At 43.5% G+C, this 27,983-nt stretch overlaps 1 protein-coding gene across 1 annotated transcript in view; it reads left to right on the top strand.

Annotated features, from left to right (window-relative positions):
* Positions 1 to 27,983, top strand: part of LOC105386319 (transcription-associated protein 1) — a 36,797-nt gene that overhangs the window by 953 nt on the left and 7,861 nt on the right. Inside the window, exons 3-40 of the mRNA XM_048630337.1 lie at positions 73 to 267; positions 477 to 643; positions 1,739 to 1,974; positions 2,220 to 2,424; positions 2,859 to 3,044; positions 3,436 to 3,709; positions 4,035 to 4,250; positions 4,563 to 6,401; positions 6,669 to 6,867; positions 7,142 to 7,377; positions 7,579 to 7,819; positions 7,973 to 8,174; positions 8,917 to 9,250; positions 10,615 to 10,776; positions 11,156 to 11,407; positions 11,612 to 11,811; positions 11,954 to 12,024; positions 15,001 to 15,206; positions 15,599 to 15,766; positions 16,177 to 16,374; positions 16,782 to 16,952; positions 17,133 to 17,381; positions 17,809 to 17,937; positions 18,257 to 18,379; positions 18,649 to 18,762; positions 19,188 to 19,378; positions 20,339 to 20,577; positions 20,958 to 21,192; positions 21,506 to 21,692; positions 22,129 to 22,259; positions 22,594 to 22,744; positions 23,523 to 23,666; positions 23,907 to 24,177; positions 24,502 to 24,713; positions 25,316 to 25,531; positions 25,751 to 26,239; positions 27,309 to 27,473; positions 27,867 to 27,983. Coding sequence (XP_048486294.1) covers positions 73 to 267; positions 477 to 643; positions 1,739 to 1,974; positions 2,220 to 2,424; positions 2,859 to 3,044; positions 3,436 to 3,709; positions 4,035 to 4,250; positions 4,563 to 6,401; positions 6,669 to 6,867; positions 7,142 to 7,377; positions 7,579 to 7,819; positions 7,973 to 8,174; positions 8,917 to 9,250; positions 10,615 to 10,776; positions 11,156 to 11,407; positions 11,612 to 11,811; positions 11,954 to 12,024; positions 15,001 to 15,206; positions 15,599 to 15,766; positions 16,177 to 16,374; positions 16,782 to 16,952; positions 17,133 to 17,381; positions 17,809 to 17,937; positions 18,257 to 18,379; positions 18,649 to 18,762; positions 19,188 to 19,378; positions 20,339 to 20,577; positions 20,958 to 21,192; positions 21,506 to 21,692; positions 22,129 to 22,259; positions 22,594 to 22,744; positions 23,523 to 23,666; positions 23,907 to 24,177; positions 24,502 to 24,713; positions 25,316 to 25,531; positions 25,751 to 26,239; positions 27,309 to 27,473; positions 27,867 to 27,983 — 9,321 coding nt within the window. The remainder of the gene's footprint in view (positions 1 to 72; positions 268 to 476; positions 644 to 1,738; positions 1,975 to 2,219; positions 2,425 to 2,858; positions 3,045 to 3,435; positions 3,710 to 4,034; positions 4,251 to 4,562; positions 6,402 to 6,668; positions 6,868 to 7,141; positions 7,378 to 7,578; positions 7,820 to 7,972; positions 8,175 to 8,916; positions 9,251 to 10,614; positions 10,777 to 11,155; positions 11,408 to 11,611; positions 11,812 to 11,953; positions 12,025 to 15,000; positions 15,207 to 15,598; positions 15,767 to 16,176; positions 16,375 to 16,781; positions 16,953 to 17,132; positions 17,382 to 17,808; positions 17,938 to 18,256; positions 18,380 to 18,648; positions 18,763 to 19,187; positions 19,379 to 20,338; positions 20,578 to 20,957; positions 21,193 to 21,505; positions 21,693 to 22,128; positions 22,260 to 22,593; positions 22,745 to 23,522; positions 23,667 to 23,906; positions 24,178 to 24,501; positions 24,714 to 25,315; positions 25,532 to 25,750; positions 26,240 to 27,308; positions 27,474 to 27,866) is intronic.

The raw sequence follows: 27,983 nt of genomic DNA, 5'->3' as shown, positions 1-27,983 counted from the left end.
TTATTACATTTTATGAAATTTCAAGAAAGTATCTGTACTTTATTACCATTAACAATATTATGTTTGTTCCAGATTCACAAATTTTTGCAGTGGGTGAAAGGAATTTATTCAGATTTACCAAATCATCTGCCAAAGATATTTGAGCCGAGGCCCACCATCAGAGTAAAAGACTTGTCTGAAGTGAATATTGACCAACTGCTTCAAGAAACCTATACTGTCACTCCCATACACACTGAAAAGAAACTGCTAGATGGCACAGTTGTTACTGTAAGTGATAAATTGCAATACCATGCTGATTGTTTGCTGATGATGATAATTTAGGTTCACTGTCAAGATAAATATTTCATGAATATGCATAATCAAATTAGTGTTTTGTGGCTTGGGGGACAAGGACCTTACTTTAAAGGAGATCTGCTCTGCTTTGTGAAATAGGGTTCAATCCACTGCCATTCCAATGTGTCTCTTTTTTGTTGCAGTACAACCTAATCCCCAAATCAGTGCTATCACTGAAGGTGATCCAGGAGCTGCCGATCATCGTGGTGCTGATGTACCAGCTGTACAAGCAGAATGTGCACCAGGAGGTCAGCAACTTCATCCCGCTCATCATGGACACCATCACACTGCAGCCACAGGCCGCACACAGGTATGCTTCTTTTACTTACATACTTATTCACATAGCAAGGGCAAAATTTAAATGCCTTTAGGGCGGCTTGCGTAACGTATGATAATTGTGTTTAAGGGTAAAATAAACACATTTAAGTTGTTAAATGCAATTAACGTCTTGCATAGCAAAAATTTTGTTCCTAAATACGTTTATCGAAGTGTCAAAGTTAAATACCAAAAATTGGCTGTTTAGCGCCGCTAAATACGTTTAGTGGCATTGTATCTGTCAAAAACGGCGGCAATGATGCATGTCGTACCTATACCTAGTACCATTACAATTCCTAAGCTTGGACCATTTCCCACCACGCTGGTCCACTGAGGGTTGGTGTGTTTACATATCAAGATGTGCTTAATCTAGATATGTAGGTTTCCTCGCGATGTTTTCCTTCATTCATGGTATTGCTTGATATTGGTGAGCCACTTTTTCCACTCATACTTACTTTGAGTTTTATCACAAACTGAAATGAAATTCCAACATCTGTAGGTATGCTAACGCAACGCTTTCATAGGAGAACAGAACTAGAGGGGATATGGAGAGGACAGATGAGTTGCAGAAGAGGGAGAAATCAATTCAATTCTTATGTTGTACAGATCTTGGCATTGTTATTGTTTGTGTAGTGTCAAGTGTCACTTAGTGACAGTGTCAGTAAAATTTTGACGGCATTTGTTTCTGTTCACGCATTTTTCTAGCCGTAAACATTTAAAAACTTAAAAGTTTAGATGAAAATATGCATAGAATGAAACGTAACACATGCTAAATACGTTTAGCTAAATTACAACTTCAAATGGGCCGTGCAAGACAATACAAATTGTGTTTAGTATAAATACGTTTATCGAGATAAATGCGTTTAGCTAACTAAAATTAAAATATCTTTAAATAGGAAGTCACGCAAGCCGGCCTAAGTATGCCTATGTTTTCCAGATTTTAGAATAAACTTACTGATTATATTGATTTAGGTATTAGGCTCTGTTGTATCTAATAAAGTTAAGACACACTTCTGTTTTCCCATTCTGGACTACTACTGTGTAACTAATTATGTATTCACAAAATTAAAATTGAAACATTTTCTTGCAGGCAATCAGCATCATTCAACAAAGAAGTGTTTGTGGATTTTATGGGGGCGCAAATAAAGACCTTAGCTTTCTTGGCGTACATCATCCGCATATACCAGGAGATCATAGCCAGCCACGCCAACCTCATGGTGAAGGGAATCATCGGGCTGCTGACGCTGTGCCCGCCTGAAGTGGCTCATCTGAGGAAAGAACTAGTGATTGCTACTAGGCACATTCTTGCCACTGACTTGAGACTGAGTAAGTTTAATTATATTTGTAATTGAAAGTAACTGGTTTCATTCCCCACATATACAATATTACATTCTGAAAAAATTACATTCTCTATACAAATTGTTTTGTGCTGTTTGATTATTGTAATTTATTTATTTATTATAATAACAATATAATATAATATTTAATCATTGCTGTAGGTACTCAAACATCCTCCAAATTATATCTATAAAAACCACACCGTCCACTAACCAAACCCCCCTTCCCCCCAGAATTCGTGCCCTACATGGAGCGTCTCTTCGACGAGGACGTGCTCCTCGGCGGCGGCTGGACCGTGCACGAGAGCCTGCGCCCGCTCGCCTACTCCACGCTGGCAGACCTGGTGCATCACGTGAGGCAACACCTGCCCCTGTCGGATCTGGCTATAGCCGCGCATCTGTTCTCCAAGAATGTGCATGACGAGTCGCTGCCTACTAGGTCAGTTGAGGATTTGAACGCATATTATTGATTGGATTATTGGGTAGGAAGATCTGTTGTTCTGCTAGTAGCTAGTTAGGCTATTTATAAAAATAAACGAATGAAACACACGTAAAGTTGTTGCGCAAAATTCCACAAAGATTCTGCTGTATTCTTATGTATGTCTAGTTGTTATGTTTTTTACTCTCACAAGGGCTGGGTGTGGAAAGCTTCAGATGGTATTCAGTGGTTTCGAGCATACCTAAATACTTCAAACAGTGGACTATCATAGGCCGTAGCATAAAATAATGATACTACTGTACTCCTTATTCTATAGCCGAAGATAATAATCCCTCATCAAATCCATACTTAAACTAATTTTCAGCACTGAAATAAACTTACATTCCCCACATATTTTAATTAAACCCTCAAACTAAACATCCTCCACATTCCAGCATACAGACGATGTCGTGCAAGCTTCTCCTGAACCTGGTGGACTGCATCAGACAGCGGTCGGAGAGCGAGGCGGCGGGCAGCGCGGCGCCGCCCGGCCGGCATCTGCTCATGAGGATCTTGGACGTGTTTGTGTTGAAATTCAAGACGATTTCCAAGCTGCAGCTACCGGCTTTGATGGCTAAGTGGTGAGTCGGGTTGTCATGCTTACTTCATTTTGATATGCCTGATGGTAAAATGAAAAATTGTAATGACCAATCAATATAGCCAATGATAAGAATACATCATTTGGTGTTACGTTCCCTTGGGAGTGAGTCGCGGTTGGAAAAAAAAAAACACACACAAAAAAAAAAAGGCACTCACGCCTTGTAGTAATGTACTCCCTTGCGGGGTAGGTTGGAATGTGTCAAAACCGCGCGATGCCATTGGTTACGCTACGTTACTCGTCCATGGCAGCAAGGACGCATTCCGAATGCTCTCTAATCATTCTGCAGTGATAGCAACCGCTATTTTACTGTTCTGTTACGATTCGACGTGAAAAAGGTGCTTAAACTATAACCAATAATACCTTCTCCACAGCAAACAAAACACAAACGGCGCCACCCCGGCAGCCGGCACCAACCCCAGTACACCGACCTCGCAGACGCCAGGGACCTCCACCACCGAAGTGAAGGTGGAAGACGAGAAGCCGTCAACAGACTTCCTGGACAGCATCAGCAAGCCCGAGGAGAAGTCCCGGATAGGCTTCCCGGCCTCCCAGATGAACAACTTGAATGTGGGGGATTACAGGACGCTGGTGAAGACCCTGGTGTGTGGTGTGAAGACGATCACTTGGGGTTGTGCTTCTTGCAAGGTAAGTGATTGAGATTACGAATTGACTCTTCATATCTATAAATGGTGTTTAGCAATAAAAATATAGCATGTTTCTATGCCTCAAGAAGAACCTCTGTATTTGTTACTGAACTTAGGCTTTTATACAGCGTTTTCATATAAGCAAATTTTTTATGCTGTGGCAAGCTGCCACTCTTTAACAATTTACGAAATTCATTAATTGATTTCTAAGTAAACTTATAATCAGCGTCGCATCTGCACAGCGTTTCAATAAAAAACGTCAGTAAAAATATATATATTTATGTTTATAAGCAACTATTCCACTCTATAACCCATCATGCCCTCAGCAAACAACAACAAACGGCGAAGGCACGTCCACCATAGCCGGGCAGAAGCAGTTCAGCGCCAAGGAGACCCTAGTCTTCATCCGGCTGGTGCGCTGGGGGCTCCAGTCTCTAGACATCTACACGCTGGCGGCGCCACGCGCGCCCGCCGCGCAGCCCGCGCAGCCGCATGTCCGGTCTAAGGAGGAGAAGGAGGTGTTGGAGCATTTTAGTGGCGTGGTGAGTTTGTATAGTTGGATATTTATAGTTAGTATATCTACCTTGGTAGGTTTTGGTAGGTAGGTTGTCTCGATAGCATTTTGTAACAGCTATTGTCAGGTTTTATAACTGTAAAGATAGTGTTAAGACCATTTATAGTCAACCGATAGCAGCTTTACGTGTGTTGTGACGCACGAAGAGGCTTTAAATTAAAATAGTAGCCATAATCCATAACAATAGTCAAAGTTTACAATAGTACCCCCTTACCAGAATAGTAAAATTTTGTCATACGGTTGAAATAACAACATGTTTATGTAATAATTTTCTTTACAGTTCTCAATGATGAACCCGCAAACCTTCCAAGAAATATTTACCGCGACAATATCACACATGGTTGAAAGAATCAACAAAAACATGACATTGCAGATTATTGCAAACACTTTCCTATCAAATCCGGCCACATCTCCGATATTTGCTACCGTCCTTGTAGAATACCTTCTAGAGAGAATGGAAGAGATGGGCACCAATATTGAGAGATCGAATCTCTACTTGAGACTTTTTAAGCTAGTGTTTGGATCGGTGAGCTTGTTCCCGACTGAAAACGAGCAGATGTTGAGACCTCACCTGCACAGCATCGTGAACAAAGCCATGGACTACGCCATGACGGCTAAAGAACCGTACAACTACTTCCTGCTACTACGAGCCCTGTTCCGCTCAATAGGAGGCGGGAGTCATGACCTCCTGTACCAAGAATTCCTGCCGCTACTGCCCAACCTCCTCGAGGGGCTGAACCGGCTGCAGAGTGGCCTGCACAAGCAACACATGAAGGATCTGTTCGTGGAGCTGTGCCTCACAGTACCCGTGCGCCTCAGCAGTCTGCTACCCTATCTACCCATGCTTATGGACCCTCTGGTTTCGGCTTTAAATGGTTCCCATACACTTATATCTCAAGGTCTACGCACACTCGAGCTGTGCGTAGACAACCTACAGCCAGATTTCTTGTATGAGCATATTCAGCCGGTCAGAGCGGACCTCATGCAAGCGCTGTGGAGGACCCTGCACAACAACGAGGTGGCTCGGATCGCGTTCCGAGTCCTCGGCAAGTTCGGCGGCGGCAACCGCAAGATGATGATCGAGCCGCAGCGCCTCGAGTACCGCGAGACCGACGCGCCGCCGCCCGCCATACAGGCGTACTTCCAGGATCAACAAAAGCCGATCGACTTCGAGGTGGATAAAGTAATAGATACCGCTTTCGCCGCACTCAAATCGAGCACGACGGATCCGTTCTACCGGCGCCAGTGCTGGGAGGTGCTGCGCTGCTACCTCGCCGCGTCGCTCAACCTGGACGACGACAAGCAGACTCTACAGAAGCTGTTCTCGCATCCCAGCTTCCTCGACGGCAAGATCACGACGCAGAGCGGGCCCTACTACAAGTGCACCAACAGCCTGGTCCGCGACACGCACCGCACGGCGCTCACCGGCATGTTCGTGGCCGCCGCCATCAAGGAGCTGCGTCACCACGTGCTGCCCACCATGGTGTCGCTGGTCCGACACTACACGATGGTCGCCATCGCTCAAGAAGCCGGCCCCTTTGCTAGCTCCGGCACGCCTAAGGAAGGACTGGACGCGTTGGTTCTCGTCGACGCTATAGCCGTAGTGATGGGACATGAAGAAAAGGAGCTGTGCAAACCGGGACACTTAGCCCTAGTCCTGATGATAGAGACGGCGGCGACGGTCCTGGGGAGCAAGGAGCGCGCGTGCCGCCTCCCTCTCATGGAGTACCTGGCCGAGCGCATGTCAGCGCTGTGCTACGAGCGCGCGTGGTACGCCAAACTCGGCGGCTGCATCGCCGTCAAGTTCATGTTCGAGAAGATGGCGCCCGAGTGGGTGTACAAGCACGTGTTCACGTTTTTGAAAGCAGTGTTATTCGTGATGATGGACCTGACGGGCGAGGTGTCGTCGGGCGCCATCGACATGGCCACGGTGAACCTGGAGCGGCTGGTGCGCGTGTGCGTGTCGGGCGCGGCGGGGGCGGGCGCGGCGGGGGCGGGGGCGGGGGCGGAGGGGGCGGGCGAGGGGGAGGGGGGCGCGGCGCGCGCGCGGGCGCTGCACGACGTGCTGCAGGAGCTGGTGCTGCAGGTCACGAGCCCGCACCTTCTTGTGCGGCAACAGGTAAGCCATTCATTATTTATTTGCTTCTGCTTAAAAAATCCGCCACTGAAGACGCGAATTTAAAATGGCGGCTTGTAATATGTATTGACTAATGACAGTTCAAAATGTCTGCAAAACTGTTTTCCAGGTAACAAATGACGAGGTATTATTTAGTGCCGCCATTTAAAGTTCCTTTCTTTATCGGCGCAGCATATTTATTTATATTGCATTTCTTCTCCAGATACGTACGCAAATAAAATCGGTGCTAATCTCCCATTATGTTTCCAGGCAATGCGTTCATTGAAACTGATATCGGAGCTACAGAACAAGACGGTGACAGAAGTCATGGATCCACACCGCGAGGTGCTGGCGGACATCATTCCTCCGAAGAAGCACTTATTACGGCACCAGCCGGCTAACGCGCAGATGGGATTGATGGACGGGACTACCTTCTGTACCACGCTGAAGCCACGGCTGTTTACTATTGGTACGTAAGGACTGTGTTATCTTCTTCTAAGTAAATAAATAAATAAATACGTGATCATCACCAGAGATACACTAGCATTTGGTTCCCATGGTGAAAGGATTAAGCCAGTCATATTAGTTGTGTCAATCGCTGACTGCTTAGGGTGCCACGGTGTCACTCAGGAATCTCCATTCGTCCTTGTTATTATTTATTGAATAAAACTCTTTAAAATGTTACATTCATGACAGTTTTCCCTCCTATAAAAGCCCTTATCTAACTTCACTTTCTCTTTCAGACCTAAACATCAACGAGCACAAAGTATTCTTCCGCGAGCTGCTATCTCTATGCGAGGCGGAGGACGCTATGCTTGGCAAATTACCCTGCTACAAGGGAGTCAGTCTCGGCCCACTACGGGCGTCGGCACTGAAGGCGTTGGCGGCTTGTCACTATATACAGGAGAAACACTGTCGGGAGAAGATATTCCAAGTGTTGTACAAGTCTTTGGAGAAGAACGATCCGGAATTGCAACAGGTGAAATTCTGTAGTTTTATTCATGGATAAATAACGATAGGTTGCTATCACTTTCTATGTTTATCAATATATCTTGACATTATGTTTATCAATATATCTTGACATTAGTTTATGATTATACACAAAATTTTGTATTTTTCTTTGTATTAGGCTTTGGTGCAAGTTGTATTGTTCCTTGAATAACTTGTTATACCTCCGTAGGCTGGTTTCGAGTGTATGCAGAAGTTCCTGGCGGGCTTCCAAATAGACATGGAAATGGTCCACCCGGTGATGCGGCCCCTACTCCTGACTCTGGGCGACCACCGCAACCTCAGCGTCAACGGTGCCAAGCGACTGTCGTACTTAACGCAGCTGTTCCCGTCGACGTTCAGTGAAAAGTTGTGTGAACAGCTGTTGCAACTGCTGAAGAAGCTGCTCGACTTCTCTATACAATCCAATAGAGGTAAGTTATTTTTGAAAATAACTATATTTTTAACTGTCCTAGGTCCTAGCCTGTTTATTTTATGTTTTACATATTGTATAGTTATTTAGCCTGTATTTTTTTTAAATAAATACTTTTTTCTATCCCTTGTACTCAACCCCTGCCTCTCCACAGGCGGCAACTTCTTACAAAGCGTGTCCAAGAACGGCGAGAACGAGCAGAAGATCATCATCCTGGTGGGCATCTTCCACCAGATCCCGGCGGCGAGCGCGCGCTTCATCGACGTGCTGTGCCGGCTCATCTTCCACACGGAGAAGTCGCTCATGATCGAGGCCGGCTCGCCCTTCAGGGAGCCGCTCGTCAAGTTCTTGCTCAGGTGAGTTATATGACTATATAAAAGAGAATATATAGAGGAGAAGGGAGGGAGGTGGCGAAGGTATCTGGGTTCTGACGCAGCCGCAGATATTGTTAGTAACCAGGAAACGCATTGCCGACGATGCGCTCTTGTGGCATTCGCTGCTTAGAAACCATTGCATTGTGCAGCCGCCTGTGTGGCTTAGGGTTGTGTGCTTCCAATGATAGCAGGCCGGAAGCAGGGGATATGCTTAATAACGCATGGTGTTGGCGAGTGTATATCTCTGCTAAAGCGCGGTCTAGGTGACCAGATCCCGGCGGCGAGCGCGCGCTTCATCGACGGCTCATCTTCCACACCGAGAAGTCGCTCATGATCGAGGCCGGCTCGCCCTTCAGGGAGGCGCTTGTTAAGTTCTTGCTCAGGTGAGTTATATGACGCTAGGGCAGGAGGGAGGCCCGGTGGCGAAGGGATCTGAGTTGAAGCGACGGAGAGGCAGGTATTGTTGTACGCAGCGCTCTTATGGCATTCGCTGCGATGCCCATGTGGCAACACTCTTAGAGTTATGTGCTACTAATGATAATTGGCTGGAACCAGGGGATATGCTAAATAACAAAATAATGTTAGCACGCTGCTAAAGCGCGGTCTACGGTTACCAGATAAGCTCCCTCTATACTCCTTGTTAATCTCACTGATGCAACACCCGCCCACATTTTCATACTTTTTCTTTATGTGCCCGCGTTATAACAAATACCTTCGTCAACAGGTACCCCAAAGAGACGCTAGACCTAATAATGAGCGACAACAACATAAAGGACCAACAATGGAGCCGCTTCCTCATCTACCTGATCAAGCACCCCGACGCCGGCGCCGCCTACCGAGAAGCGCTACAAACTACCAAGAAGCCTCGACTCATGCAACTACTAGCAGCCAACACAGTCAATGCGGCCGCGACTATTTCACTCACGGATAAAGCCGAGATGCAGTTCCAAGCGATCAGAGTTATATCGCTGTTGATAAAGTTCGATGACCAGTGGTTGGCCTCGCAGCATGACTTGGTGGAGCTGCTCAAACGGATTTGGTGTAATGATCAGTACCATGTGAGTTTTTATTTGATTCTTCCTCCATCTACTTGTTAGCTTGTCGGTAACAAACACTACAGTAAATTGTGTAGATTGATAAGGCAGTCATTCGTAAAGGCCCCTTTCGTCTTCTTCAACGGTATCAATGGTGGAAAAGTGATCGAAAAAGACGTGCGATTGCCCTGGCAACAACTCTACAGAAGAAGTTTGCCTATAACTGCCCTTACACCCTGTTGCAGTACCTACTGAAAAATATACTACTAAAAATATACTATAATAAGATATGTAGTAAACAGTGGCGGCTGGTGCCTCAGATACCCGGTGGTGCACTTTATGGGTTTAGTAAATTTTGGAAGAAAAATAGATTACCTATTACAATAATTAGAAGTAAAAAAAATATAAGTATATTTTACCTTATTTATATTTTAAATCCATTCTGCGTTCCTTTTTTGACGCGAAATTGCTTCTCCGCCGAAACGAAAACAACACACGGAAAGCAAAATAAAGCATTTAGTCTCTCACATCCACATAACCATTTCTTTTTATTGTACATTTCACTTTTGAAAATTCAGGTATAAGTTTTATTTTTTGTTTTGCACTCCTATTTTAAGATGAGAAAAGGCCGAGGCGGCTCAGCAGATTTAATGTCCAGTATATTTTGAAATGTCCTATTGCTTTTTATGAAGTCCATATTGTATTTTGCACTCATTTTCACTCACACACACATATACACACTCACGAAATATTTACTACTTTCTTAGTTAATAAGTAATTTAGAGTAACAAATTAAAAACGTATTCGCGCGCGAAAGGTGAAACTGCGACAATGACATGACAAGTGCATCGTTCGTAGGTCACGCCACCGGTCAAGGCCGCCGCCCGCGCCTCCCGTGGCGTCATTCGTATGATTTCGGCAATTTCCGGTCGCGTGCGGCGCACGGATTTATCCTAGAACTGCATACAGTTTGTACTGAGCATCTTCCGTCTCACGCGCCGGGCGATTTCCATCCTGTTTCATACTATGTGTAGGAGCTCGCTCCGTGCGACAATCCGAGCGCACGAGGCAGTTTTTGTTCAAGCAAAAATAAGATCTAAGTCTTTCGCAGTAGAAATCAAAATAGGCCAGCTCGGTTTAATTTAACTCGTAACGTTCGAATGATTTATGTAATTTCTGTTTAGGGTAGGTATTACGGTTGTTATATTGGTATTTTTGTGAAGTTTTCTTTAGACGTACCTAGTACCTACCTAGTCTAGTATGGTATAGGAAGAAGGAAGGTACATATTTAGAAGGTTTTTAAATGGTAGTGCGTTGCACGGGCGCACTTAAGGTGCAGCCGCCACTGGTAGTAAATACACATTTATAACTGTATGTGCAATTCCCAGGAGATCCACAAGAAGGTGGAGAACGTGGACTCGACGCACTGGAAGGAGCCCAAGCTGATGGTGAAGACGCTGCTGCACTACTTCTGCCACCACCCGTCGAACATCGACCTGCTGTTCCAGCTGCTAAGGGCCTTCTGCGACCGCTTCGTGCCTGACTTCCAGGTATTTTATATGGTCCCTGCATTATTACCTTCTTGTAGCAATATCTCAATCAAAGGTATATATTACTAGGTAGTAATATACGCAGTACCGAGAGTGACTTAATTTGTATGACTGAAACAAAATTTATGATATGAATCGACATGAGCATTGCAGTTTTTTCTATACATTCTGTGTCATGAGGAGAAAAATTGTAGCAATAAGTATCGAAAGTAAGTCTTTGTGCCATGAATTTCAATCCCTTCGACCACATTCGTCAATAAATCTAATAACTGCAAATCGTGTCTGCTTAGGCTGGTAACTTGCATCGAATCGTATAGATTGTAGATTCTACACGGCAGTGTAGAGAACATATTTTATAATTTCTACTTCATCTTTTCAGTTCCTCCGAGACTTCCTGGAAAACACGGTGGCACAGAACTACACCGTGGAGTGGAAGCGCTCAGCATTCTTCCGCTTCGTCGAGCACTTCGCCACCGACTCTATGTCGCAGGAGTTAAAGGCCAAAGTGCTGCAAATGATCCTGATCCCGTGCTTCGCTGTGAGCTTCGATAAGGGACACAAGATAGTGGGCGGCCCGCCCGCGCCCTACCAGGATAACCCGGACAATGTGGTGTCGGTGTTTATTAACAATGTAAGCATAGCATATTTGATAAATATGTATTTTAAATGTTTCTCCTCAAACCAGCTGACCCCAATCCAAAAACCTATATAGAACGAGTAACATTTCTAGGTTGACTTGTCCCCTAGCCCAAACTCTAATCACTGCTGTAGGTCATAATGATGAAACAAACTTTATTTATTAAATAAAATTCTAAACCATAACCTTTACATTCAGGTGATAGACCCAGAAAACCCATTCGGGTGTTCAGACGCAGTGCGCATATCATTACTTCAGTTTGCGTGTCTACTGCTCGAGCAAGCGTCGGCTCACATCCACGACGCTAACAACAAGAAACAAGGGAACAAGTTGAGACGACTCATGACGTTTGCGTGGCCCTGTCTACTTGGCAAGAATTATGTTGATCCCGCTACTAGGTGAGTTACACTTTAATTATTTTATTTACTTATTAAATTGATCATCTTATTTACTTTAAATTTGATAGGGCTGAAATAATAATCTAAATGTATTTATTTCCCTATTTCGATATCAGTACGTAACAATAGTATTTATTTATAGGTATCACGGACATCTACTTCTCAGCCATATCATTGCTAAGTTCGCAATCCACAAGCGAATCGTATTGCAAGGTAAGATGAATTATAAAGACTATCGGTCTTATTCATAAAAAGTTACGGGAGACCTATAGGCCTGCTATAAGCAAATGTCAAAAAAACTTTATTCATAAACGATCAATAGCGCTAAAGAACTCTCCAACTGATTCGTAAAACCTTGATATGCTAAAGTTGGCTGGACCCTACTAATCTCTAATTTTTAATTGGAAAGAATTCTGACATTTTATAAGTGATGCTACTAAAATAGTTCTTTACCGAAAAAAGGAAAAATTGCGATCCATTTCTGGACAATATTTTTTTCTTAATATTTTTATACAAAAAGATATTTCTAAATATTTACTTGCTCAAGTAAAGTAATACAAAAATAACAAATATTTCAATATAATAGCTGTTCCCGCGAGCTTCGCTTCGCGTTAATAAGTTTTCCTGTGGGAATTCCGCGATAAAAAGTAACATATGTGTTAATCCAGGGTGTCAGCTAACTCCATTCCAAATTTCATTAAAATCGGTTCAGCCGTTTTGACGTGAAGAAATAACAAACATACACACATACATACATACATACATACACACATACACTTACAAACTTTCGCATTTATAATATGAAGTAGGATCACGACTCACGACCAATGTATCGAATTAATTTTAATTGCTTTATTTTATTCTTTAGCATGGCATCACTTCCTACTAAATTCAGGGATAATAAACCTTTATAATCAATTTCAAAAAAAGATTGTCTATACGGTAAGTACATATATGTTCGGTATGTATGTAAGATTATTGGAACTGCACCATATTGACATATGACAATATAATTATTAGGGCTAATAAACAAATATTCAAAATTTTATAAATGTTTATGTACCTATTCTACCTATGTATGTTTATATGCTTGTTGGTATGTAGGTATGTTTGTCCACGCATATCTCCGAAACGATTGATCCGATTGTCACTATTCTTTTTGAGGGTTCCGTACCTCAAAAGGAAAAAAGGAACCCTCATAGGATCACACTTTGTTGTCACCACCTTTTTTCTCGGAAACGGGTAAAGATATCAAGCTGATATTTCGTATAGATGTACATAATTATGATGAAATTAAAAGGAAAACTACCTCAGGTAATTAAGTAGACTTATACGGAACACTCAGTGCGCGAGTCCAACTGGCTCAGTCGGGTAAGCGCCCGCTTCTCAAGCAAGAGATTGATGCGGATTTCTACGACAGCGATAATTATATAAGATAATTGAGATTATCTTTAGTTGTATTTTTCACTGTTTGTGATATATTTAGGTACGGTAATTATTTCTCACCGTAGGTAAATCCCCTTTTAATTTGGAGCGCCGCACTTAATAAAATGGATACAGGGACTAAAAAAATATATATTATAGTCTCAGATGTCCAGACCAAGGACTTTGTATTATAACAGGACTGAGTACTGCCAAAATTTTAATTACTAAAACACATCGTAAGTTGTTGTAATAAGATTCAATTTGGCAATCAACGTTTCAAGAGCCGAAACGAGCCGAGCGAGATAGCTAGATTAGAGGCCGTTTGTCCCTTACTAACGCTTGCCATCCGAAAAAAAACGTGATAGTTGGTAGAAAATATTTGATTTGATTTGAATTGAAAATGTTAGATTTTTATTTCAAACAATGATTTAATTATCATACGAACTCTAAGCATAACTTATAATTAAATAATAACTTTAAACTTACTAATAAGATTAAAGTTATTATTTAATAAGATATTATTTTGTATGGTAACTCATAATAATTATGTTAAACCTGTCATTATTTCAAACACTTGGTAGTATTCTTTTTAGTACCTCATGCCAGCCCTTTCATCTGTCATGGCGGTTTGTTTTTAATTTATTTGTTGTTGTCTTGTCATACCTAGTTATTTTTGCAAATTAGTAAGTTTCTCCGATATATGCAACTCCGAAGAGTGACTAAGATTTTGTCGACCTACGGTAGCGATTTTTTAGTAGAATTATCCATAAATCGTCTACCTATAAAGCCATTTTTTTTGGGTCCCAATTTTTGATCACTGTAATAATTATATTATTACAACAAGTCCCCAAAGTCCCACGTAACACAAATTTCGTGGTCACCTTATTAGAAAAAGACAAACGGCCTCTTTACTTCACCTCCTGCTCGGCTCGCTTTTGGGTTCCGAGTACTCAGTCCTGTTATATATACAAAGTCCTTGGTCCAGGCTCGTATTGAAAAAGTGCCCAGCCCAAAAAGGTTTGTGATCTCTGATTTGTCTAAAATTGATAACTGTCAGAATTCCGTAAGATTACTAATTACAGTATAGGAAAAACCTCCTCTTGTACAAAAACATGGCGGCCGGTCAACAGCTGTTCTGCTTTATTGACGATTTGACATTTGTTGTGAGTTAATATTTGCTGAAAATAAGTTGCCATGGTAACGTAAAAATTTAATTATTTTTTTTGGGGGTTTTGGCTTGGCCAACTGCGCCTTTAAGCCAACGTAAACTTTTTTAAGTGCCGCGCCGTGGCACAGGCCGTGGCTAACATAGATAATAGAGATTGATAAATGAATGAAAGTTTTCGCTATTTTTGTTTATGGTTTCGTCGGACCGGCAACTTAATAGGGTAAATGTCAAAATGTTTGGTCTGTGAAATCTATTAGCATCACTATAGTTATTGAAGGTCTACGGAACTATTATGAATAGAGATTTTTACGAAACCTCAAATAGGCTTAATGTGTTCCGTAACTATTGAGCTCAGTAAACCTACTTTAAGGTTTTTTTATGAATAAGACCGTATCTCTTTAAGACCTCCCAAATGAAACTACAGTTACGCTATCTATGAAATTTTTACAATTAAATTGACCTTACTACATCTATAGTTTTGCATATGGCTGTTGCTGCCCGGATGATTCTTCACTTTTATCTGGTGGTCAATCATCAGTCCAACAGACACAAATCTCCCAAAACACAGCCACTAACACCACCCCAAATTCCCCCAGTATTCCACAGTCTCCTCAAAGCGCACGCAGTGGAAGCTCGCTCCGTGGTCCGCCAAGCGCTGGAGATCCTCACGCCGGCCATGCCGCAGCGTATGGAGGATGGCAACACCATGCTCACGCACTGGACCAAGAAGATCATTGTGGAGGACGGGCATTCCGTGCAGCAGCTGTTCCATATACTGCAGCTTGTTGTCCGCCATTACAAGGTTAGTTGACTTGGCATTTAAGTGAAGGAATGCGAGAGGAATGGAGTATTTTGGGTTTAAACTGGTAGTGGATGAATGAGAAAAGCTGAGGGCAAAGTGTTTTGGCAATTCTTGTGAGGCTCCCTTTCTCTGGAATAGAATTTTATATAGATCAGTCGAGAATAGATGGTATATTAAAGCCTAGACTGCATGATCATCATCAGCCTTTAACAGCTGATGTATAGGCTGCAGAACGCAATAAAACTATTTGGTTTACACTTTTGTGATGGCTCAAGTATGTAAAATGCACATAGTCACCATAGAGTAGTAAAGTATAATAATTCGTTCAGAAGTCAATATGTATTTTTACATAATACGTTTACAGTGTGTCATACCATATCCCTCTCTCGCAGGTATACTACCCAGTGCGTCACGCTCTAGTAGGCCACATGGTGACGGCGATGCAGCGGCTGGGACTCGCCGCCACCGCGTCGCTGGAGCACCGGCGCCTCGCCGTGGACCTGGCCGAGGTGGTGCTCAAGTGGGAGCTGCAGCGCCTGCGCGACCAGCCCACTGCGCAGGTATGTGTAGATTCATGGAAGATTACAGTAGAATAGGGTCAATAGCAGCACGTGAGACCTGGATAAAGTAAATGTTTCCGCCCACCACAAGTTGCATTTTATTTGGCTGAAACAATAAGCCGAGTACAGCTTACAAATTAATAATAAAATAGGATGATGTTACGGGGAAATTGAACGCTACCCTCGTGGCTAAGTGCGATTCACCAGCGCAGCGTGGTTACAAATGACCACTGACATATTATGTAGCAGGTTTAGGCGGCCACTTTTATCATTCGATCATGAGTGTATTTTGGTAAACTCTCGTGAACTACTGAAACTAAACTTTATTCTAAAACTTTCATATAATATTAAATGTATTTTTTTACCCATTCAGCATTCGCAATCCCAACTCACATCACTTCCCCCCGCAGGCATCAATGTCCCCCAGCGGCGCTATAAAGCGCTTATCCTCGGACGACAGTGCCAACGAGCAGCGTAAGGCTCTCAACACGGGCTGGGCGAGCCCGCAGGCCGCGGCGGCCGCGCGCCCTGAGCCTGATGCTAATAAACCGGTGGATAGACAGCATGTTGATGTGCTGGTGAACTTGCTGCTGCGGCTGGCGTGTCAGGTGAGGAGTTTTGCCTTTATTTTAGTTGTGTATTGTATTGTATATGTAAAACAGAATCGGTAACTGGAGCACCTCAATAAGCCATTGGATGAGCCATATAGGGAATTTTGGGATTTAAGCCCAAATATACAGGTGTTGCAAAAAGGGTATACTAAGCCTGAACCTTTGGCTTAGATATAACATGCTGCACACGTAGGTTTCGGCTTAGCTTTATATCCTGTTTGCAACACCATGTATTGTAATATTGCTCTCTAATCCAAATCCCCGCGGAATCGATTGAGATTAGGTACAGCCATATAGTGTCCGCATTTATGTGTAAGTACTAAACTTTCGGGTGATTTACAGTCCAATCAACTCGTTGGAGCTATTTTCTGTAACAAATTCCTCCATAACCACCCTCTGTATAGGTAAACGACGGCAGCGTAGCCGCGAGCGGCGGCGCGGCGACGGGCGCGGCGGGCGTGGCGGGCACGCCGGGCGAACAGCTGTCCAGGCGGTGTGTGCAGTTATTGAAGACTGCGCTGAAACCGGACGTGTGGCCACAGCAGTGCGAGCCGAAGTTGGCTTGGCTGGATAAAGTGAGTAGCATTAGTTATACACTTTTGGCGTGACATCCGTTCAGTTTTATTTCTTTGGTATATTTGCTAACTTTCCAGTTTAGATATGAGCAAGAACTTTATTCCCGTTAGGATAGAGGTAAACCGACGGTGATGTGCGAATGGAGATAATCAAATAAATAACTACTACATTCTCTGCAGGTATTCGCAGTAACAGACACGAACGCGGCCGCCTGTGCCAACGCTTGCACAGCCCTAGAACTGCTTGTGTTCCTACTGGGAGTGCTCAAACGGGAGCAGATTCTAGTAGCACTAAAGCCTCTGCAGCGGGGCCTGGCTGCGTGTGTCGCCTCCACTAACGCGAAGATTGTCCGGCTGACGCATAATCTGCTGGCGAAACTGACGGCTTTGTTCCCCACTGAGCCTACTGGAGCAGCGCAGGCATCTAAGGTATGGGGGCTTATTAGGGTATGGGCAGGCATCATGATTGTTGATGATAAATAGCATTATACATTAACATTGTGTAATAAAGTAGAAATTTCCATGATTCATGCTGAAGCGGTATTTTTGTTAGTGTCCATATTATCATAGAAAAATCAACTTTATTTCCATGAAGTTAATGTATTATGACATTTCCTGATGCCTGTCGATGCCGAAAGTAGGCGTTGACCCTATATCGTTACTGTCAAAAACTATAATTACATTTATTACCCTTGAGAAAGGTTTGTTATTTCTCGCCATAAATATGGGTTCCGTTTCAAATCTCAAAATCATATTTACCTATATCATATATTTATCAACCTATATTTCTACCCATGAATTAAACTAAATAATCTTCATCAGCCTTTCCTAAACTCAACCCCATTCTCCCCCACAGTACGAAGAGCTAGAGACGCTATACGCGTGCGTAAGCAAGTACGCGTTCGAGGGTCTGGCGGCGTACGAGAAGTCGGCGGCGGGCGGCACGGGCGCGGGCGCGCTGCTCGGCCCGCTCATGATGCTGAAGGTAATGTTGGCTGCACATGTTTTACTTTATTTTTTTACCTATGTATAAATTAGTGTATGTATAACAATGATTTATTGTAATAATTAAGAATACTTATGGGCATGTACACAAATCTGCGACAGTAATCAAGCATTTGCCCTGGAAAACTGACAAAACTGTTGCACATTTTTGCGACGTCGTATCGCAGTTTTGTGTACAAGTCCCAATAGAGATATGGAAAAGCGTGACCTCCTGTCACAGGTTTTGTCATAGCCATAGCTTGGTCCCTGGATTTTTTAAATCTTTATTGTTAACAAAATAAACATTTTATATTCTGAAGGCATGCTGTGCGAGCTGCCCCTCGTATGTGGACCGGCTCCTGCTGCCGCTGATGAGGGTTCTGCAGAGGATGACAAGGGACCACGTCGCGCCCAACCCTGACGCCGCGCTGTCGGATTTGTTGGTGAGTTGGGGGAATTTGATGTTACTTGCAAGCTTCGCGCTTTGCCGCCGAACTTTATTAAAATCAGGCCATTTTATAAGAAAGAGTAACAAACATCCATACTCACAAACTTCACAGGCGTTTATAATAATCATTACGTAGGATTACTGCCGAGGTCATGATAATAGAGGCGTTAAAAAACGAGGCCTGTAAATCGAAATGGCAAGACCTTTTCAACGCCTAACTATCATAATTCGACTTAGATGATAAAATATGTATGTTTATTTCAGATTCTAGCCCTGGACCTGCTGAAAGCTCGCGTGGCCGTGATGCCGGTGGACACGAGGAAGACGTTCATCGGCACCGTGCTCGTCGGACTTATTGAAAAGACCACTGACGTTAAGGTATGTCTATATAAAATACGTATGAAAACAGAACGTTGAAGATAAATTGACCTTTTTACTTAAATAACTTTATATTTAAAAAAGAAACTGATTAAAAAAGGTTGCATATTTTAGTCTTATAGATCTAAGCAAACATTCACACTTACATAGATATTACAGACACGAAAAACTTCTTTTAATTTGATTTATATATATACTACTAGCTGTTCCCGCGAGCTTCACTTCGCCTTAAAAAGTTTTCCCGTGGGAGCTCCGCAATAAAAAGTAGTCTATGTGTGTCAGCTAACTCCATACCAAATTTCATTAAAATCGATTCAGCCGTTTTGAAGTAACCAACATACACAGATACACTCATACTCACTAACTTTCGCCTTTATAATATTAGTAGGATGTAGTGACTGACTACACCATTACAACCCCCACAGGTAATGAAAGCCATAACCCGCATGGTGGAAGAGTGGATCAAGTCGCGGGGCACGCTGGGCGCCGCGGCCGCCCCCTCGCTGCGGGAGAAGTCCATCCTGCTGGTGAAGCTCATGCAGTACGTGGAGAAGCGGTTCCCCGACGATCTGGAGCTGAATGCGCAGTTCTTGGAGCTCATTAATTATGTTTACAGGTCAGTTGAATGAAAAATAGTCTCTTCTTTATTGAGTCTGCTGTGTTTAAGGGTCAATTCACACGTACGTCAACCACACCACGTCGCAGCGACATAATGTGGTCAAGCTGTGGTTACGTGTGAATAGTGTGGCAGCGGCTTTTTGCACTTGCGTTGTGGCAGCGACAAAATGTCGATGTGGTTGCGTTGTCGCTGTCGTTGCGATGTGGTAACCACGTCGTCGTGTGCAGTTAATACAGAAAACAGGTGGCCGCGGTGGCGTTGCCGACGCCATGTGGTTGCGATGTGGTCGTATTACACAGGTGGTCGATAACAACGGCAAAATGTGGAACGTGTGAATTGGATTACTCATTTTCAATCGCCGCGCCCTCGCTGCGGGAGAAGTCGATCCTGCTGGTGAAGCTCATGCAGTACGTGGAGAAGCGCTTCCCCGACGATCTGGAGCTGAATGCGCAGTTCTTGGAGCTCATTAATTATGTTTACAGGTCGGTTTGAAGGAAAATGGTTTCGGTATTTCTGTTCTTCTTTGTGTTTAAATGTGCGTGTGACCGCGACGGAATCTGCCTCCCGGTGGTGGAATCTAGCGCTCGAAAATATAATCCGTTGAGAGCACGAATTCCATATAACATGTCTCCGCCACGCAGACAAAAAAGGCACCGCATCGGGTATCGGGTTAATGCATCGGAGACCCTTAGCCTGTCTTAACTCTCACTAAATTATACTTTCCCAGAATTTTACTACATGTATAGTTTTGTACTTTACCGAACCAACCGTACATGTTTGCCGATTCAGCAATCCGGCTCGAAGGACCATAAACATGACTGTTCATGTTTCTTGCTAGCTCCGCACTGTATTTAGTTAATAAGATATTGATGTACAACTTAATTCTTGATAGATTTATTATAAACTTCACACCGTTCCAAAAGATTATTTCAGTAATTCAACCTATCAACCCCACAGAGACGAACAACTGAAAATGACGGAGCTCTCCTCTAAACTGGAGCCTGCGTTCCTAGCGGGCCTGCGCTGCACCCAGCCCCACATCCGGGCCAAGTTCTTCGAAGTGTTCGACCAGAGCGTCCGTCGCCGGGTGTATGACCGTCTGCTCTATATTATATGCTCGCAGAACTGGGAGCATATAGGGCAGCACTACTGGATCAAACAGTGCTTGGAGCTATTGCTGGTTACTGTTGTGCCTAGTAAGTGCTGCTTTATGTATTGATTATGATGATAGCGTAGGCCAGATAAGCGTAGGATAGTGAGCACCCTTCAGTGTTTGCTGTTTGCTGTTTGCTGTTTGCCATTGTTCGCCGAGCGTGTGGATGGGGTATAATAAGTTAACCCCAATGTGCGCTGGAATGCCGCACTTTGTTTGAATTAACCTAAATGTCGATGATTTCCTGATTTACTGCTCATGTAAAACATTTAAATAAAGAAAACATATGAAAATGTACATAGGAAGGACATTTTGTAAAAAACTATATTGTTTCTTAACTCACGGGTGCTATTTATTTGCGGAATATCATGGCATATCCAAATATCAATGTCTGCACAAATTCAATCTTTATCTTTCTTACAGACACTCAAATCCGCTTATCCAACACCAAATACCTGCTACCGAGCATAACGTCAGTGATCAACTGGGCCGACAGCGAGGAACGCAAGTCTTTCGTGATATTCACGAGTGTGAAAGAAGAGTCTGTGGACGGGTTCAACGACTCCATAGATCCGGACAAAGAGGACGTGCTGGACATGGACCTGGACTCCAACTCGAACCAGAAGCCGGAGGAGCTGACTAAGCAAGTTCCTAATAGGTGAGAGTTTTATATTACTTATGTTCGGTATCTAAACGCTATTCACTTTCATTTTTTTAATCACCGTCATAACGAGCCCCTAATCCTCCAGTACTGGACAGATGCCTCTCCCAAGGAGCTCTGCGTCACTCTGTAGACAGATTACCGGTAGAGACTGAATAAGGAAAGCTGTGAAAGTTCATATCTTTAAAATTTTATATGTAGTTATTTGTAGATTGTAGGCCACAGTTTCACGTCCCCGAAGACAATTGGAAAAATCATTCGATATTTAAAATTATACCTACTTCAATATCCACCAATTTATTTCCCACAGACAACGCGCCCTAACCCAGATGATCGCCAAACAATCCGAGTTCGTCGAACTGGCGCGGCGCGTGCGCACGTCCCAGTTCGTCTCCGCCGCGGCTGCACTGGCGCACATGGACGACGCACTGGCCCACCGCGCCTGGCTGTCGCTGCTGCCGCGCCTTGTTGCCGCTCTTACTGAGAGGCAGCTGCCGGTACGTACACTCACTATCCTACTATACACCGCGCCTGGCTGTCGCTGCTGCCGCGCCTTGTTGCCGCTCTTACTGAGAGACAGCTGCCGGTACGTTCACTCACTATCCTACTATGTAGGTATATATACACAGAATATGGACTCACTCGTCATCATCATAGCCTTCCAAGTATTCTTTCATATTTATTATTTTAGGTATGGTTCCAATGATTCCTTATAATTATTATTATACTTTCTTACTCACTATCATACTTTAAACATAATATGGATTCACTGTCATCATCATCATAATCCGCATCCTAACATCACCTAGTGATGTGAATAGACCTCCTTATAAGTATGGCGTTTTTTACGATTCTGTGCTCTCCTAAACCAATTCTTGCAAATATAAGGATGGCCTCACTTGCAGTATGTAATACCTTACTCGTATTCCGCAGACGGTGATGAACGAGATGGTTCCGTTCATAATCTCGGGCGCGCACGTGATCCAGCGTGACCAGCCGCTCAGCGCGCTCAACACCTTCATTGAGGCGCTGGCTAGGTGCAACCCGCCTATCACTATCAAACCGTAAGTTCACGTTTTCTTTTTATAAATAGTGCCTTAGTTGCTACTGAATATACTTCACTTTTTACCTCTATCTTTATGACAAAACTGATATTTGTGAGGCTTTACGAAAACCATGCGGTCAATTTTTTTTCTCCAATAGATAAATTTTATACAGCCTTTTTTTAAATAAAAAACCACACTCATAATCATACTTTGTCATTGTATTAATGTAATCACGGGTGCCATAATCATTTCTCACCACCTTAATGCTATCTAATTCTTTATGTCATAAGATACATAAGCTAAAATTCCATGAATACAGCACCACTATCCTCACCCACCCTCTATCTTCCAGCCCCATGATGCGGTACCTCGGCAAGACTCACAACCTGTGGCACCGCATGACCTTGAACCTGGAGGCCATGGCCAGCGAGCAGGCGGGCGCCGCGCGCCAGCGGGACATGCTCGAGTGCTACGATATGGACACGGAGCATACCACTCCTACCGTATGTATAATGTGACGTGTAATGATAAATTTGTGCCTCAGAGGTAAACAGTGAATCTCTTTTTATTACACTTTGTGTCAGCGAGCTCATTCACGCGATCGAGAGTAAAAAAAGATACAAAAAAACGTGGACTTATTACTGTTTACCTCTGAGGGACAGAAATATTGATGTAGTAGTTGGTTATTTAGGCAGCTAGGCCGCACAAATTCCCACTGGATTGACGACATCAGACAGTCGGCTGCCAGCGTAAAACCGAGAATAGAGTATGGCTGTGTTACTGGTAAAGGTCTATGTACAATGCACAACCTGTGGCACCGCATGACTTTGAACCTGGAGGCCATGGCCAGCGAGCAGGCGGGCGCCGCGCGCCAGCGGGGCATGCTTGAGTGCTACGATATGGACACGGAGCATACCACCCCTACCGTATGTATACTTGTTTAGTCGGATGTAGAAAGAGTTGTCATGCCGCTTGCTTGCTTGGATCAACGAAATAATACTGTTACCCTGTCTATGTTTCTTCAGCCAATAGCAGTCCTGGACATAGAGCCCAACAATAAATTGACAGTGGTGATGTAGGTACATAATGTATAAAACCCATCAGCATAAAAAGCATCATTGATGGCTTCACATAGCCACATTCTCCTTCAGACCACAAGTTTGGCTTCTGAGATTTTGGCGCGAATTTTTATAAGTGCGTAAAAATTTTCGCTCGTAACATATTCTAGTAAAGAGTACTGCTAAACATTACGATCTTCATGAATAAATTTACTAATTACAGGAGATAGCGGAGTGCCTGAGCGATATGTACGAGTTGCTGCAAGAAGAGGACATGTGGTCGGGGCTGTGGCAGAAACACGCGCGCTACCGAGAGACCAACGTCGCCATCGCATACGAGCAGCAAGGATTCTTCGAGCAAGCACAGGTTAGTTGTTTATGTTTGTAACTTATGTTTTTAGCTGCTACATTCTTAGAGGTTATATTGTATTGAAGATCTTACGACTAACCGGTAGTGACTATGAGAAAGGATAGACATGTAGTAGCGCTCTTTTACAAGAGTTATATCCGGCTGACTAGCACACCTTATTGGAGGATATTATTTTAATCCGTCTATGTTTTTTGACCCGCTTACTGGATTAATCATACAATACCTATATCTTCACAGGCTGCATACGACGTGGCAATGGGAAAACTCAAAACCGAGTACACGGCCAATCCATCCTCGTACAACATGCACAAAGAATGCAAACTGTGGACGGAGCATTGGCTGAAATGTGCCAAAGAGCTGAACCAATGGGACTCGCTCCTAGAGCTGGGTCTTTCGAGGAACTGTCGAGATCCCTTCCTGATTCTAGAGAGCTCTTGGAGGAATCCCAACTGGCCGCAAATGAAGGAGGCCTTGGCTGAAGTGGAATATAACTGTCCGAAGGAACTTGGTAAGTTCTTTTGAAAGTTTCTTAGAATCTTTGTCACTGTAATAAATGGTAATAACTCAACGTTTTGCCTTGCTGTCTATTAAACTTAACAACCTTACGCTTATTCATTTCATTTCATTAACAAGGAAGCTTCGACAATTAAATTTTTTTTTTCAAAGTAATTTTTCAGTAACTCGATATCGTCTGACTAATTACAAATTCAACATCTCCAATCACACTATTATCTTCACCGTCTATAACAGTGAATAAATGAGTGTGAGTCAGACAGCGAGCTTTTATGACGGACGGACAAGCGCATACTACAACATCCTCTCATTCCCACAGCGTGGCTAATCAACCTGTACCGCGGCTACTTATGCATCTGCGCGGGCGGCGAGCAGCAGCTGGGCGGCGTGGAGCGGCACGCGGAGGCGGCGGCGGCGCAGTGCCTGCGCGAGTGGCGCCGCCTGCCGCGGGTTGTTGCGCATGCGCACTTGCCGCTTCTGAGGGCCGCGCAGCAGCTGATGGAGCTGAGCGAAGCTGCGCAGATACATACGGTTAGTGGAATAGTCCTTCATCACGATTACAAGCCTATGCCTAGCTCTAGTATTTGTCATCGACACGCTAAGATTACGAAGTGGAGGCGGCGGCGCAGTGTCTGCGCGAGTGGCGCCGCCTGCCCAGAGTCGTTGCGCATGCGCATCTCCCGCTTCTGAGGGCCGCGCAACAGCTGATGGAGCTCAGTGAGGCCGCGCAGATACATACTGTGAGTTGTTGTTATTGTTGTTGTTGTTCTTGTGACATCAGACCTACTCAGAAAATTACTTTATAAACAGACTTTTAGGTTGTACAATAGAGTATAAATGAAATATGTTGCATATGAGAAAAGACAACCAATATATACGAAGGCTGTTACCAAAACAATATTAATTGTAGCGATCTAGCCATGGAGTGAGAAATGTGCAATAATGCAATAAAAAATAGTCCAGCCTACATAGCACAGGGTAACACACTCACGAGTGTTATAACAGTTTTTCGTGTCAGTTTTACATCCTCTAAACATTTTGTCATGTCTTTTGCCCTATGAACTATACACAGCACAGATAAACCAACACTACATCCTTTGCCAATAAATACATTCTAACCCTTACCCCAACAGGGCCTACTACACAGTCGTCCAACCTCCCTACACGACATGAAGGCCATAGTAAAAACCTGGCGCAACCGCCTGCCAGTGGTCGCCGATCCACTCTCGCACTGGGGCGCCATCTTCACGTGGCGACAACACCACTACCAGTTCATAGCGTCGCATTATGACTCGCAAGCGGAGCATGCCCATAATCACTCGATGTTGGGCGTGCATGCTAGTGCTCAGGTGAGTGAACTATTAAACTTTTTTTTTATCCTGGTTATTTATGTATTGTTTGTGGGTTTTATAGACCGGATCAAAAAGCGGTGTTTTTGTTTGACGTAAACGAGGGATTTCTTAGTCTTGTTTTCTTACTAGGTATTAGTACCTGAAACCTAACTCGCGATAAAAAATAAAATATGTATAAGGAGTTGATGACCTATTAATCACCACATGTTATTCCAGGCAATAATCCACTTCGCAAAGATCGGTCGCAAGCACAACCTATCAGGCGTGTGCCTAGACTCCCTACACCGCATCTACACCATCCCGAGCGTGCCCATAGTCGACTGCTTCCAGAAGATTCGGCAGCAAGTCAAGTGCCACATACAGATGTCCTGGACTGAGGGCAAGGACGAACTACAGGAGGGACTAGACATGATTGAATCAACGAATTTCAAATACTTTACTAAGGAAATGACAGCGGAATTCTACGCGTTCAAAGGCTTGCTTCTAGCTCAACTAGGACGGTCGGAAGACGCGAACAAAGCGTTTGCAGCCGCGGTGCAACTTCATGACACGCTGGTGAAGGCCTGGGCGCTGTGGGGAGACTACTTGGAGCAGATCTTCGTGAGGGACCCTCGCCAGATATCGGTGGGAGTGTCGGCCATGACGTGCTTCTTGCACGCGTGTCGCCACCAGAATGAGTCCAAGTCGAGGAAGTATTGTGCTAAGGTATGTTAATAGTTACGGTAATCCTTAATGGACAACATTTCATTTTCTTTACCCTATATTTTTATTAGTTATTCGGAAAGTTTATAGAAAATTAGTAGACCCGTATTTTTTTATTTTGTATATACATAAATTTTTGCATGTTATTTTTAACTTTAAAGTTAATTATTTTAAAACCGGAAGTGACTTCACATATTAGGTTCAATTTTTATTTTAGTCTATTGCCTGAGTCGAAAAAAAAAACATAAATGACACTGACAAGTGACATTTAAACTTTGTTTACATGCCAACCAACAAATGGGTCATTTTTAAATGACCTTGATATTTCTAATGATGGAAAGTAGGTACTTATCATGTAAAAAAATAAGCAGAAGCATTTTTTCAGCTGTGTAGGCGGTGGCATGCTCTGGGACATATTATATAGAGGTCATCTCTTAATAATAAATAAAAAAAATAGTCAGAAAGTGTCAGAACAGAATTAATGAAAATGACCCAAATAAACAACAACGTCACGATAAAACGTCAACGTCAATCAAAAATGAAAGTGACAGTTACTTTGTTTTTAAATCTATAGGCTTTGATCATCAAAATGCATCGCACCTGATGCATGACGTCATCAGCACTTTTTTACTATTTTATGATTTTCTCGAAAATGATACATCCAAAAAATACAAAAACATTTTTTTTGTGGCCTTTAGAGCTAAATCTCGAAATGGTTCTCGATTTATAGCAGCTTTAGTTTTTTGAAATGTTGTCCATTGTCCGTAGAAATATATGAATATATTAAATATAACAGTTTTAATCTACAGTGAAACTAGTCCTCGCGGTCTGAGGCATGGCATATTTATCGACATAGATAATCGCCGCGATTGGCGTTAAAAACGACGAAGTGATTCCATACAAATATGCCATGAACTTAGCTTTATTTCCTATCAGGTTGCAGTATTTACGGTTATTTTATGGAAGTAGATTAATGTCACTATATCGCGATACAAAAAACGAAATTTATCCCCATCAATAAAAACGCTATGCAACCCAACTAAACCCTAATTTCCCCAATTTAACCCCCCAGGTGCTATGGATGCTGAGCTACGACGACGACAAGAGCAGCCTGGCCGAGGCGCTGGACAAGTACTCGGTGGGCGTGCCGCCGGTGCAGTGGCTGCCGTGGATCCCGCAGCTGCTGGCCTGCCTCGTGCAGTACGACGGCAACGTCATACTCAACCTGCTCACTCACGTACGTCATCTATACAGTGTCATACATCTGACATGAAGCTATGACAAGAGCAGCCTGGCCGAGGCGCTGGACAAGTACTCGGTGTTTATTAACTTTTACTACACACAACATGCACTGAAAAAATATGCTGAGCATTCAATTCTTATACTGACTTGGCATGTTTTGGGAGTTGCAGATAAATTTAGCTCTTATTTTTCTATGCTCTTAGAAACTCCGCTGCACTCACATTTGAACGAAGATATCTAAAAAACTGTGTGACGACATATATTTTATGTTACGTCGAATAAAGAACATTTAATTACATCATAATCCCCAACTAACAAAATCTTTTGATTTAAATAAATCATCAATTCAAACATTATGATCTTTACAACACATGACTATACATTGCAGGTGGGCCGCCTGTACCCTCAGGCCGTGTACTTCCCGATCCGCACGCTGTACCTCACGCTCAAGATCGAGCAGCGGGAGCGGTACAAGAGCGCCGAGCAACAACCCACCACCTCCGCG

The sequence above is a fragment of the Plutella xylostella genome, chromosome 4, assembly GCF_932276165.1.
Source record: "Plutella xylostella chromosome 4, ilPluXylo3.1, whole genome shotgun sequence".
Lineage (NCBI taxonomy): Eukaryota > Metazoa > Arthropoda > Insecta > Lepidoptera > Plutellidae > Plutella > Plutella xylostella.
Note: the sequence above shows the minus strand (reverse complement) of the source record. Positions and strands in the feature narration are given on the sequence as shown.